Source organism: Rutidosis leptorrhynchoides, chromosome 3, assembly GCF_046630445.1.
Source record: "Rutidosis leptorrhynchoides isolate AG116_Rl617_1_P2 chromosome 3, CSIRO_AGI_Rlap_v1, whole genome shotgun sequence".
NCBI classification, from domain to species: domain Eukaryota; kingdom Viridiplantae; phylum Streptophyta; class Magnoliopsida; order Asterales; family Asteraceae; genus Rutidosis; species Rutidosis leptorrhynchoides.
Genome location: NC_092335.1, coordinates 126564451 through 126578782, shown reverse-complemented (window position 1 = coordinate 126578782; position 14332 = coordinate 126564451). Strand labels below are relative to the sequence as shown.

Genomic DNA, 14332 nt, shown 5'->3' with positions numbered 1-14332 from the left:
ACTGCCGAAGCAGAGGTAGAAAAGAAACAGGCCCTAAGGGAGGCACAAAAGGCTATCAAAGAGATGGCCTTGCACGCCGAAAAAGAACAAACTGCGCTAAAGGACCTGGAGGCGGCGCATAAAGAGCTGGCGGAGGAGAAAGCCCGCAAGGATCTCCTCACCGCCTAGAACCAAGAGTTGTCCGCTGCCAATCGAAAGGTAGCAGACGATTTTCAAGAGCTTTGCAGCCTTATCCCCTCTATTTTTTTCAAGGCTCTCAAGGGGCTGGAGGTAAAGGAGACGTTTCAGAATTTGGTTGACGCTACAAGGAAGGTGGAGCGTTTGGACGCGTACACCACGTTGGTGGAACATGTTGAAATAGCAGAGCCAATTCCGGAGGCGATCCGAGACATGGCGGATGAGGACGCCTATGACCTCCATGATGCGACGGTCAATGCCTGCGCGGCCATTAAGGTGCTGTTTATTGAACAGATTGGGTCGACATCGGACCTTACCTTGGCCAAAGTGAAGAAGATGATCCCGTAGTTGTAGGGATTTTTTTAATTCTGTATTCAATTTTGTTCCTAATGTAATGGTTGTAATTAAATCAATGAAATATCAATTCCTTATGATTCTTGTTATTTTACTTGTGTGTTTCAACTGTAATTAAAACATGTTTATATAAATATGTACGTACCGTCGTCACGGCAACGTACCGTTTATCAAGGTTACACTTGGTGATTGTAGACATTGCACTCATCTACTTAGTGCTGGGATTAATGCGACGGATACGAAATCCGGAGGCATCCCATTCCGAGGGCTAGGCATACCTCCAATATGCCTAGTGTCGCTAATGCCATCCAAAAGATTAGATGATGTCTTTGTTCATGGCATAAGTAACTTGTGAGTGGACTTACATTTATAACACCAAAGCGCGGCCAAAATAGTTGCACAATACATTAGTAATGAAGATTGAAAAAATGCATTTAATTGAAAACTGAAAACAAAGAAGTCTAATGCGCGATGCGCTTACATTTGTGGTGATCAATCACAAACTTGGTAGAATGAAAAAGAAAAATTTTCAACAATGAAACGATTCGAAATATTTAAACATAGAACTTCTTTAAGTTGGTTGCGTGCTAGGTACGCGGCACAAATTTGCCATCATGCGTCTTTAGGTTATACGCTCTGTTGCCAAGTGCATATGCAATCACATACGGGCCTTCCCAATTGGGTCCCAATTTTCCAGTATTCTCGACCCGGCTGGCGTTGTTATTATGCCACACAAAATCACCGGGGCGGAAAGTACGTTCCTTCACACGTTGATTGTAATACTTGGAAATTTTCTGTTTGTTTGACGCTTCCCTGATAGCGGCGGCGTCACGCCTTTCCTCCAACAAGTCCAAATTTTCCCTCAAGCTAATGACGTTGGACTCATCATTGAATTGTACTACTCGTTGGGTTGGGACAGCAATTTCAGCGGGTATCACTGCCTCGGTACCATATACAAGGCTAAATGGCATTTCTCGATTACTTCCCTTTGGCGTGGTTCGGAACGCCCATAATACTTGTGGAAGCTCATATGCCCAACCTTTCCTGTCCGTGTCCAACCTTGCCCTTATCCCGGCAACGATATCCCTGTTGGTGACTTCGACTTACCCATTTTCCTGCGGATGGGCAATAGAACTGAAAGTCTGTTTGATATACAACCCGTCACACCATGAACGAAACGGATCGTGAGCAAACTATTTACCGTTATCACTTACAATTTCGTGTGGTATTCCGAAACGGCACACGATTTCCTCCCAAACAAAATTCACAATCTGTTTACCCGTTATGCTCTTTAAAGGTTTGGCTTCAACCCACTTGGTGAAAAAGTCAATTGCAACGACCAAGTATTTTCCATCCGGGAAGGGGCCTACCAAATCAATTGCCCATTTGTAAAAGGGCCAAGCAGACGTCACAGGAATTAGCTCATACGCCGGAATGTGAATTTGCGGGGCGTGACGTTGGCATGAAGCACAAGCTTTGATGATCTCTTTTGTGTCACGGTACATGGATGTAACGACCCTACTTTTTCCGTTATCTTTTACCGTTAATTATTTAATGATCGTTAACTGTTATTCGTGCCAAGTCATTTCTATGACCTATATTATTATTTTTGTAATAATATATTAATTATTATGTGCTATGTGAATATTTGTATTCATATTTTAAGTTATACGTTTTTACGTGTCGCGGATTTCTATCCGACGAATCTTTTCGGTTTTCGAACCAACGGTCAAGCTTTTCGGATTTTTAAATCCAAATTATCTTAAATATGATATTTTGATGTCATATGATTATATATAGTTTTATATATTTTATTCGTCGCGTATTTGTTATCTCTCCGAAAAATCAATCGCGTAGCGGTGTTTTCGCGTTTCGGGCTTCGTTCGGGCATTCGAGCCACAAGACTTCTTTCATTTATCAAGTTGGCCCACAAGTGGGGTCCACCCTTCATAATTCAGCCGAAAATACCATAGGGTAGGGGGTATTGTGCCATTTTCCCAAACTTGAAGTTTTATTGATCAAAACCTAATCACTACTCTTCATTCTACCCTAAACACATTTTTTTTTCTCAATTCTCCTCTCCTCCTCTCCCATGGCAGTCACCTATCACCTCTAACATCATCACCATCATTTTATTTCTAGCTTGGATCATCAAGTCATTCACATAACCGGATTCTACACAACGATCTCTACGCGTTCATACCATTCAATTCTTGAATAGGGTATAAACCCTAACCCTAGAACTTTTGATTTTTCATTATATTTCTGTATGTTGATTATAAATTAATAGTATGATGATTACTTGTTGTTGTAATGGTGTTTGTATGCATAGAATTACTCGTAAACATATGTTTTCGGTTTGATATAATTTGGACAGCAGCTTTTTCGTGTGTTTCTGACTTTGTAACTGATATAAAAGTTAAAATAAAGTATATAAATGAGTTCCTCTCATCAAGACATTAATTTTAGACACCGGATTGATGTCGTTTCGATTCCCGGAACCCTAGTTATGATCAAAGTGGTATTTTATTAAGATTGAATGTGATTTTGGTATGAACCAGGTTTGGTCCGACCTTGTGACCATATTTGGTGACTTTAGGGTGTGTTAGTGTGTTAGGACTGATGGTGGGGCGAACTTTCATGTTCGGGTCATCTCAATCCGAGCCACGAATCACCCGTTACGTCTAAAACACGTTTTTGATTAAATTGAAGTTCCAAGTAGTGTATTGGCTGTATATCACGACTTGTGGCCTGTTCTTGGTGTGTTCTTGAGTGTACCAAAGTGTCAGGTGGTTTGATTAGGCAGAGATATATGTAAGGCTCGCCGAAAACCGACACCCGGGGCTCAAGATACGACCCGATGAACTTTTGATTTAAAATTTATGATTAACTATTGAACTTATGATAAAAATAATGGATTTCATTATCATTTAATTACTTATGATAAAAAAGTAATTATTATTATTTAAGACTTATGATATATATTTATTATATCATTTAATTATTACTTATGATTTAATTAAAATTTTAATTAAACTTTTAATTAATAATACTTTTATTATTAATGGAAAATACTTATGGTAAGTATTAAACTTGTATTATGAGATTATTATAATGAGACTTATAATAAGGATTAAATAATTAATTAATTATTATAAGGCTTAGTTATTATTTAATTATAATTTAATTATTAAATACTTATGATTTAATAATTATAATTAGAAACTTATGATATGATTAATATTTCAATATTAATTAATAATACTTATGATATGATTTAAAATTTATTATTAATTAATAATACTTATATTATGACTAATATTTAATTAATTTATTTAAATACTTATGTTATATTAATTATATCATTTAAACTTATATTAACTTTAATAATTCATTTTAATTTCATTAAACCTATGTTACGACATAATTAGACATATTTAACTTTAATAAACATTATAACTTACATTATTATTATAACTTACACTTTTAAAATTAACGTTGACTATGTTTGACTAAGGTTGACTTTTGAGTTGACTTTTGGTTGACTTTGACTTTTAGTTGACTTTTGTTGACTTTCTAATTAAGGAAACTTTCCTAACTTATAAACTTTCCAAAAATAGAAACTTTCCTAAAATAGAAACTTTCCAAAAATGGAAACCTGCTAAAAATAGAAACTTTCTAAAAATAGAAAGTGTGTGTCCGTACGCTGTTCCGATCAAACCGATGCATGTTGAGTGTTGTTCTATGTCTACTTGCAACATGTACAATAGCTATCATACTAAGACTTGACCTAAGTTAGTTATTTATATCGACCTGCTTTATTTATAGGTCGGCGTTGTGATCATTCCTGATCGCTTTACTTCATTTGCTGTTCGCATGTTTGTGTGGTTACTTCGTTTGCTATTAAGGTGAGTTATAGTCCCATTTTTATATTTTAAATCTTTTGGGATGAGAATACATGCAATTTATTTTATATTCTGGACACAAGTGAAAGTTGGTTTAAATTATTCATTGTGAGTTGAACAAAAATATTCCCTAGTCTGGTAACTGTAATCACTGGTTTCTACTGGTGAACGCGAATCCTATGGATAGATCTATCGGGTTTGACAACCCCATTTCGAGCTAGTCGCTCTAGCAATTTGTTATCGGAATGTTTAGTACTTCGTATTTTGTTGTAGATACACTTGTTCGGTGTATATTATTTATTGTGTTTGGCAAGGGTAAATAAAGGGTTAAGTGGTTACCAGGTGGCTCACGAAAAATGGAATAATGTTTTATTATATGTTTTCTAGCATATAATTTGGTGGTTTAAAAAGGACTTTTATGTTTTCAAACATAAATTTTTATTGTTTAAATTAAATATTGTTGGCAATATTAAACCTATAATTCACTCAACATTTTTGTTGACAGTTACTCGCATGTTTTATTCTCAGGTTCATGATTGATTGCTTCCGCTGTGCTTAGAGAGTCTGCATATTTATGATGGCAGCTTTTGTTAAACATTAACTTGCATTCTATTTTGTTACATTAAATAGTGGTTGTTTGTTGACTTTGTTTTGGTCAACTTTTGATTAAAGTATTATTGTATAGTTTTTCTAAACTTATAAATTTTAGTAGATTTCCTTTATAGGAAATCATTTTTAAATAAAGAATGCAAGGTTGTTTTATTAAATTCATATAGAGTTTCGATCAAGCTGTGGGACCAAGTGACGGTGCCGTTAAGTGTTTTGACAGAGTCATCACAGTTGGTATCAGAGCCCTGGTTATAGGGAATTAGGCTGCATTGATGTCGTTACCCGAGTCAATAGGGTGCATTAGTGAGTCTAGTCTACAGCCCGGCCTATTATATATTACTATATGTGATTATTTGTATCGTATTGGTATGTATATTGTTATCATACATACATTTCTATTATGTTCTGAATCCGGGAGGAACTCCCATTCCGATTTAAACGTATTCTCCGACTCATGCGAGTTCATCTTTTATGGGAACACCTCGGTTAGTGAAACCGAGGGGGGTGACATTCTTGACTTCTGAAATTCTCGACATTTCTATGTCATAATTTGTGTTTATTGATATAACATTTGAGTTACATTAGGTGTTCTAAAATTCTCGGCATTTCTATGTCATCTATTATGGTTATGTATATAACGTTTGAGTTATATTACGCGAGATGTCATTCTTGACTTCTAAAGGCTCGGCATTTCAATGTCAGCTATTGTGTTTGGGTATATAACATTTTTGTTACATTACATGCCATTGTGCCGTTGTGCCTATGTGCTTTGGTTTTTGAACCGAAAAACGTCATCCTTGACTTTTAGAGATTCTTGGTACTTCGAAGACATTTTCATGTCACCATTACTCCTATTCATTACTTTCGATGTCTTTGTCTCTTGTGCTATCCTTAGCACGTTGTTAAGAAATTGTTTTAGGGAAATTGTGTTGAAATTCGAGGTTGACCACGTGTCCTGACCTTATGTAGTGATATTGGAATGGAACTATGAGTTAGTGAAATATAATGGCGTCAGGCCAACGTGATTATATTACGTTAATTCATAAAAAGTCCCAATATTGTGACATGAGGAATAGAAAGCGAGTCAGAGAAAATTTATACACCACTCATTCGGAAATTCTAACGTTGTTACATGAGTAAGGAAGATACTCATTATCTTATTTGTTGATATACGAGAGACTCGTCTTAACCGAACTACTTACCCTATGTTTTATCATTCATAACTCGCTTGTTAGTGACAGCTTCGCACGTGAAGAGTTTTGGCCCAAGGACTTATGTCCTGATAATAGTCAAAACAATATTTAACTCATTGGTTTTCATGACCTCGTAGCATTTATTGATTAGATGTCGCAAGACGATTCAAGTCCATCACCCGAGCTTTAACGATCTTACTTCAACTCGTAACCTCTGTAATGCGGATACCCTGCTTTTCATTAAAATTTTTACACATTTGTGCAATTGGGCGGTTCTCACGAGATTTATGGGCGAATAGAAGTAATGAAATATTTTGTCATGTATACTATTTATAAAATCATATATGTACGTATGAATTCAAATGGACTAATTTACCCTTACCTATTTTGGCTATTATACACTAAATTATACCTTCAAAATTATTTTTAAAAACCACTTTTGTTGAGTTGTTTAGTTAACTCAAATTGATTTACGTAAAATGGTACACGTTGTACATACTTCTAAATTTACTAAGAGCTTCGTTCCATTTATGGGGTTACATCAGACGTTTCAAGCTTTTTCAAAACTCCTTTGATTGATTACATTAGAATTTTCGCATTACTCTACCGAGTGTTTGGATCACAGTTCTCCTCATCCTCCGTTTAAGGATGAAACTTACCATTAAGTTCATTGATAGAAACTCATACACCACTTTGGGGGCCGGCTTTGTAAATTTGTTGGAGAGTCTTTGCGCTCATTAGATTTTATCTCTTATGGTTGGACATGGCCGAAACGCGGACCGATAAATCAATTTTCTGGGGTACCCTCGATGGTCACCTTATTGTAGAAAAGGCGCTAGGTGGGTTTCTACCCCAACTGTTGTTATAATGGGTATCATGGATATATATTACTCTAGACCGTTTGAGGAGTTTCTACTCTCAATTTTCGCTGTCAACCGCAACACCCTCGTAAACATCAATCCTAGGATTCAATACTTTGAGGTGCACGAAATTATTTTTGGAGATTCATCCCACCTGGAGTCGGCCATTCTTTATAACCCATGATTCGCGTTCTTTTCATCCGCACATAAATTTAAGAATATGGATGAATCCTAGATTTCCTCGCTCATTGAGCAAGGGAGTTCACTCTCGTTGAAACATCACACCTTTCGTACGTCTTCCTTTCAGAAATGTAATGAAAATTTACTTTGAAATCCATGATCCTCGTTATCTCCTTTGAGAGAATTGCCTTAAATATCTATGCCACTTATGTGACTACTCCATATATTTCTTCCTTCATTGTTGCAACTATATTTCATTCATCAAAGTTCGTCCCCTTGGGGAGCTTCTGTTTTATTTGTTAAGAAGAAGAGTGGATCGTTCCGATGGTGTATTGATTATCGTGAATTGAACAAGCTTACTGTTAAAAAAAAACTGTTACCCTCTTCCGAGAATCGATGATCTATTCGATCAGCTTCAAGGTTCGTCTGTTTATTCTAAGATCGATCTTCATTCCGGCTATCATCAGTTGCGTGTTAAAGAATCTGATGTTCCAAAAACTGCTTTTTGCACCCGTTATGGTCACTTTGAATTCCTTGTTATGCCGTTCAGATTGACAAATGCACCTGCTGTGTTCATAGACCTCATGAACCGTGTGTGTAGACCCTATCTGGACAAATTCGTTATTGTTTTCATCGACGACATCCTTATTTATTCTAAGAATGATGAAGAGCACGAAGAACACTTGAAGTTAGTGCTTGATCTATTGAGAAAAGAAGAGTTGTACGCTAAGTTCTCTAAGTGTGCTTTCTGGTTAAGAGAAGTTCAATTCTTTGGTCACATTGTTAGTAAACAGGGAATACAAGTTGATCCTGCTAAGATTAAGGCGATCGAAAAGTGGGAAACTCCGAAAACTCCTACTCAGATCCGTCAGTTTCTAGGATTGGTAGGATATTATAGAAGATTCATTCAAGATTTCTCTCATATAGCGACACCTCTGACTGCTTTAACGCATAAGGGGGAGAAGTATGAGTGGAAGGATGAACAAGAGACTGCTTCTCAAATTTTGAAGAAGAAGTTGACTACCGCTCCGATATTGTCACTACCTAAGGGTAATTATGATTTTGTTGTTTATTGTGATACTTCGCGTCAAGGCTTTGGTTGTGTTTTGATGCAATGAAAGAAGGTTATTGCATATGCGTCATGTCAGTTGAAGATCCATGAGGAGAATTATACAACCCATGATTTAGAATTGGGAGTTGTTATATTCGCACTCAAGAATTGGAGACATTACTTATATGGGGTCAAATGTGCAGTGTACACTGATCACAAAAGTCTTCAACATATTCTTGATCAAAAACAGCTAAATATGAGACAGTGAAGATGGGTTGAGACGTTGAACGATTATGATTTTGAACTTCTATATCATCCTGGAAAGGCCAATGTTGTAGCCGATGCTTTGAGTCGAAAAGAGAGAGTTGAACCTCGTAAGTTTAGGGCCTTGAATATGACCATACGAACAAACCTCGCAAGGCAGATTCTTGCAGCTCAACAAGAAGCCTTGAAGGAGGAAAATTTCGTAACGGGAAGGTCAAAGGCCTAAGTAGACAGTTTGAGGTAAGAACCGATGGCACTCGGTAATTTTTGCGGGATGCCTTTGGGTTCCGAAGTTTGGTGATCTACGAAACTTGTTTTAGATGAGGCTCATAAGTATGGGTACTCTATTCATCCTGGTTCAGGAAAGATGTATCATGATCTTAAGGAGCTGTATTGGTGGCCTAATTTGAAAGCTGATATGGCTACGTATGTGGTTAACTGTTTGACCTGTGCTAAGGTTAAGGCTGAACATTAGAAACCGTCTGGACTTTTGGTGCAACCTGAGATTCCCGAGTGGAAGTGGGAAGGTATTACAATGGATTTTATTACGAAGTTATTGTGAGTTGTGGGTGGTTACGACGCCATTTGGGTGATTGTGACCGACTCACAAAATCAGCTCATTTCTTACCGATTAAGGAAACTGATTCGAGGGAGAAGCTTACCCGTTTATAATTGAAGGAAATTGTTTTGAGGCATGGTGTTCCTGTATCTATTATTTCGGATCAAGACAGTCGATTTACGGCGAGGTTTTGGCAGTCTTTACAAGATGCTTTGGGAACTAAATTGGATATGAGTACCGCTTATCATCCACCGTCGGACGGTCAGAATTAAAGGACCATCCAAACGTTAGAAGGCATGTTGAGGGCGTGCGTAATTGATTTTGGTAATTGTAGGGATAGATACTTGTCGTTGGCTAAGCTTTCTTATAACAACAGCTATCATGCAAGTATTAAAGCCGCACCGTTTGAAGCTCTGTATGGTAGAAAGTGTAGGTCTCCTGTCTGTTGGAATGAGGTTGGGGATGCTCAACTCACAGGTCCAGACATTATTCATGAGACTACCGAGAAGATCGTACAGATTAAGGAAGGATTGAGAACCGTCAGAAGTCGGCAAAAGAGCTATGCCAATAAGAGAAGGAACGATATTGAATTTCAGGTCGGTGATCGTGTTATGTTGAAGGTATTGCCTTGGAAGGGCGTGATACGTTTTGGTAAAAGGGGGAAAGTTGAATCCTCGATTTGTTGGACCTTTTGAAATTATTGAGAGAGTTGGACCCGTGGCTTATCGTTTGAAATTGCCACAAGAACTCAGTGCTATTCACGATGTTTTTCATGTATCGAATTTAAAGAAGTGTTTGGTCGAGGCCGAGGAAACCATTCCTATGGAGGGACTTCATGTTGATAAGAAACTACTTTTTCTTTTAAGGAACCTGTTGAAATTATGGATCGAAAGGTTAAGACTCTTAAACAGAGTAGAATTCCTATTGTTCGAGTTAGATGGAACGAATCGGTCCCGAGATCACTTGGGAGCGTGAAGATTAGATGAGGCAGAAGTACCCGCATTTGTTCCCAAATGTTGAGTCAACCCCTGCACCTGCTTAAATTTCGGGACGAAATTTCCGTAACGGGAAGGTACTGTAACGACCCTACTTTTTCCGTTATCTTTTACCGTTAATTATTTAACGACCGTTAACTGTTATTCGTGCCAAGTCATTTCTATGACCTATATTATTATTTTTGTAATAATATATTAATTATTATGTGCTATGTGAATATTTGTATTCATATTTTAAGTTATACGTTTTTACGTGTCGCGGATTTCTATCCGACGAATCTTTTCGGTTTTCGAACCAACGGTCAAGCTTTTCGGATTTTTAAATCCAAATTATCTTAAATATGATATTTTGATGTCATATGATTATATATAGTGTTTATATATTTTATTCGTCGCGTATTTGTTATCTCTCCGAAAAATCAATCGCGTAGCGGTGTTTTCGCGTTTCGGGCTTCGTTCGGGCATTCGAGCCACAAGACTTCTTTCATTTATCAATTTGGCCCACAATTGGGGTCCACCCTTCATAATTCAGCCGAAAATACCATAGGGTAGGGGGTATTGTGCCATTTTCCCAAACTTGAAGTTTTATTGATCAAAACCTAATCACTACTCTTCATTCTACCCTAAACACATTTTTTTTTTCTCAATTCTCCTCTCCTCCTCTCCCATGGCCGTCACCTATCACCTCTAACATCATCACCATCATTTGATTTCTAGCTTGGATCATCAAGTCATTCACATAACCGGATTCTACACAACGATCTCTACGCGTTCATACCATTCAATTCTTGAATAGGGTATAAACCCTAACCCTAGAACTTTTGATTTTTCATTATATTTCTGTATGTTGATTATAAATTAATAGTATGATGATTACTTGTTGTTGTAATGGTGTTTGTATGCATAGAATTACTCGTAAACATATGTTTTCGGTTTGATATAATTTGGACAGCAGCTTTTTCGTGTGTTTCTGACTTTGTAACTGATATAAAAGTTAAAATAAAGTATATAAATGAGTTCCTCTCATCAAGACATTAATTTTAGACACCGGATTCATGTCGTTTCGATTCCCGGAACCCTAGTTATGATCAAAGTGGTATTTTATTAAGATTGAATGTGATTTTGGTATGAACCAGGTTTAGTCCGACCTTGTGATCATATTTGGTGACTTTAGGGTGTGTTAGTGTGTTAGGACTGATGGTGGGGCGAACTTTCATGTTCGGGTCATCTCAATCCGAGCCACGAATCACCCGTTACGTCTAAAACACGTTTTTGATTAAATTGAAGTTCCAAGTAGTGTATTGGCTGTATATCACGACTTGTGGCCTGTTCTTGGTGTGTTCTTGAGTGTACCAAAGTGTCAGGTGGTTTGATTAGGCAGAGATATATGTAAGGCTCGCTGAAAACCGACACCCGGGGCTCAAGATACGACCCGATGAACTTTTGATTTAAAATTTATGATTAACTATTGAACTTATGATAAAAATAATGGATTTCATTATCATTTAATTACTTATGATAAAAAAGTAATTATTATTATTTAAGACTTATGATATATATTTATTATATCATTTAATTATTACTTATGATTTAATTAAAATTTTAATTAAACTTTTAATTAATAATACTTTTATTATTAATGGAAAATACTTATGGTAAGTATTAAACTTGTATTATGAGATTATTATAATGAGACTTATAATAAGGATTAAATAATTAATTAATTATTATAAGGCTTGGTTATTATTTAATTATAATTTAATTATTAAATACTTATGATTTAATAATTATAATTAGAAACTTATGATATGATTAATATTTCAATATTAATTAATAATACTTATGATATGATTTAAAATTTATTATTAATTAATAATACTTATATTATGACTAATATTTAATTAATTTATTTAAATACTTATGTTATATTAATTATATCATTTAAACTTATATTAACTTTAATAATTCATTTTAATTTCATTAAACCTATGTTACGACATAATTAGACATATTTAACTTTAATAAACATTATAACTTACATTATTATTATAACTTACACTTTTAAAATTAACGTTGACTATGTTTGACTAAGGTTGACTTTTGAGTTGACTTTTGGTTGACTTTGACTTTTAGTTGACTTTTGTTGACTTTCTAATTAAGGAAACTTTCCTAACTTATAAACTTTCTAAAAATAGAAACTTTCCTAAAATAGAAACTTTCCAAAAATGGAAACCTGCTAAAAATAGAAACTTTCTAAAAATAGAAAGTGTGTGTCCGTACGCTGTTTCGATCAAACCGATGCATGTTGAGTGTTGTTCTATGTCTACTTGCAACATGTACAATAGCTATCATACTAAGACTTGACCTAAGTTAGTTATTTATATCGACCTGCTTTTTTATAGGTCGGCGTTGTGATCATTCCTGATCGCTTTACTTCATTTGCTGTTCGCATGTTTGTGTGGTTACTTCGTTTGCTATTAAGGTGAGTTATAGTCCCATTTTTATATTTTAAATCTTTTGGGATGAGAATACATGCAATTTATTTTATATTCTGGACACAAGTGAAAGTTGGTTTAAATTATTCATTGTGAGTTGAACAAAAATATTCCCTAGTCTGGTAACTGTAATCACTGGTTTCTACTGGTGAACGCGAATCCTATGGATAGATCTATCGGGTTTGACAACCCCATTTCGAGCTAGTCGCGCTAGCAATTTGTTATCGGAATGTTTAGTACTTCGTATTTTGTTGTAGATACACTTGTTCGGTGTATATTATTTATTGTGTTTGGCAAGGGTAAATAAAGGGTTAAGTGGTTACCAGGTGGCTCACGAAAAATGGAATAATGTTTTATTATGTGTTTTCTAGCATATAATTTGGTGGTTTAAAAAGGACTTTTATGTTTTCAAACATAAATTTTTATTGTTTAAATTAAATATTGTTGGCAATATTAAACCTATAATTCACTCAACATTTTTGTTGACAGTTACTCGCATGTTTTATTCTCAGGTTCATGATTGATTGCTTCCGTTGTGCTTAGAGAGTCTGCATATTTATGATGGCAGCTTTTGTTAAACATTAACTTGCATTCTATTTTGTTACATTAAATAGTGGTTGTTTGTTGACTTTGTTTTGGTCAACTTTTGGTTAAAGTATTATTGTATAGTTTTTCTAAACTTATAAATTTTAGTAGATTTCCTTTATAGGAAATCATTTTTAAATAAAGAATGCAAGGTTGTTTTATTAAATTCATATAGAGTTTCGATCAAGCTGTGGGACCAAGTGACGGTGCCGTCAAGTGTTTTGACGGAGTCGTCACAATGGACGACCAAAAATACCCTAGCCGCATTATATTCCCCACAACGGTCCTAAATCCTACATGCATGCCATAAGTCCCTTCATGCACCTCCCTTACGATTGTTTCGGCCTCACTTGGGCCGACACATCTTAAAAGCGGTGCCATGAAGGATTTCTTGAACAGAACTCCATCCCTTAACATGTACATAGGTGCTTTCATACGAATCTTACGTGTCGTTGCCCCGTCGAATGGCAACGTCCCATTCTTGAGATACGTAATGATGGGACTCATCCACGTCTCGACCTCTTCTACAGTGGCTGCCTCCTGTGATTATTTTGCAAGAAAATCAGGACATGTGTACGTTGTTTTAAACAGATTATGCGTATAGCGTGTTTGTTATTGAAGCGAGTCGATACCTGTACCACGTCAGTGGATTTTTGACTAAGGACCTCCACCCAAACGTCCTTGGTGAAGTGGCTAAACACGCTTGATGCGAGTTTGCTGAGTGCGTCAGCCTTTTTGTTCAAGGATCTCGGCACTTGCGTTATTGAGAAACGCTCGAATTTTTGGCCATTTCTTCTGCCAATGCCAAATAATTTTGCATAGCCGGATCCCTAGCTTCAAGCATCCCGTTCATCTGATTCCTCACGAGTTGGGAATCAACCGACACCTTTAGGTATTTTATTCACATCTTTTCAGCCATTCTCAAACCAGACAACAATGCCTCATATTCTGCTTCATTATTGGAGGTGGGGAACTTGAAACGCAATGCGTAGGTATGTTCCTCTCCATCAGGGCCAATTAAAATTAGACCTGCACCCGCTCCGTCAGAACTCGATGCTCCGTCAGTGAATAGTTCCCACGTGACGATATTTGGTACTTCTTTGAC

The 14332-nt window shown here is 36.2% G+C and overlaps 1 protein-coding gene across 1 annotated transcript; it reads right to left on the bottom strand.

Moving 5' to 3' along the window:
* Nucleotides 1-1118: 1118 nt before the first annotated feature.
* Nucleotides 1119-1502, bottom strand: LOC139900367 (uncharacterized). The gene has a single exon (XM_071883143.1). The coding sequence runs from the start codon at nt 1500-1502 to the stop codon at nt 1119-1121; it is 384 nt and encodes a 127-aa protein (XP_071739244.1).
* Between the last annotated feature and the right edge of the window lie 12830 nt (nt 1503-14332).

What these genes read in the sequence shown, in the direction of transcription:
- LOC139900367 (XM_071883143.1), bottom strand. Translation starts at nt 1,502, where the DNA reads ATGCCATTTAGCCTTGTATATGGTACCGAGGCAGTGATACCCGCTGAA.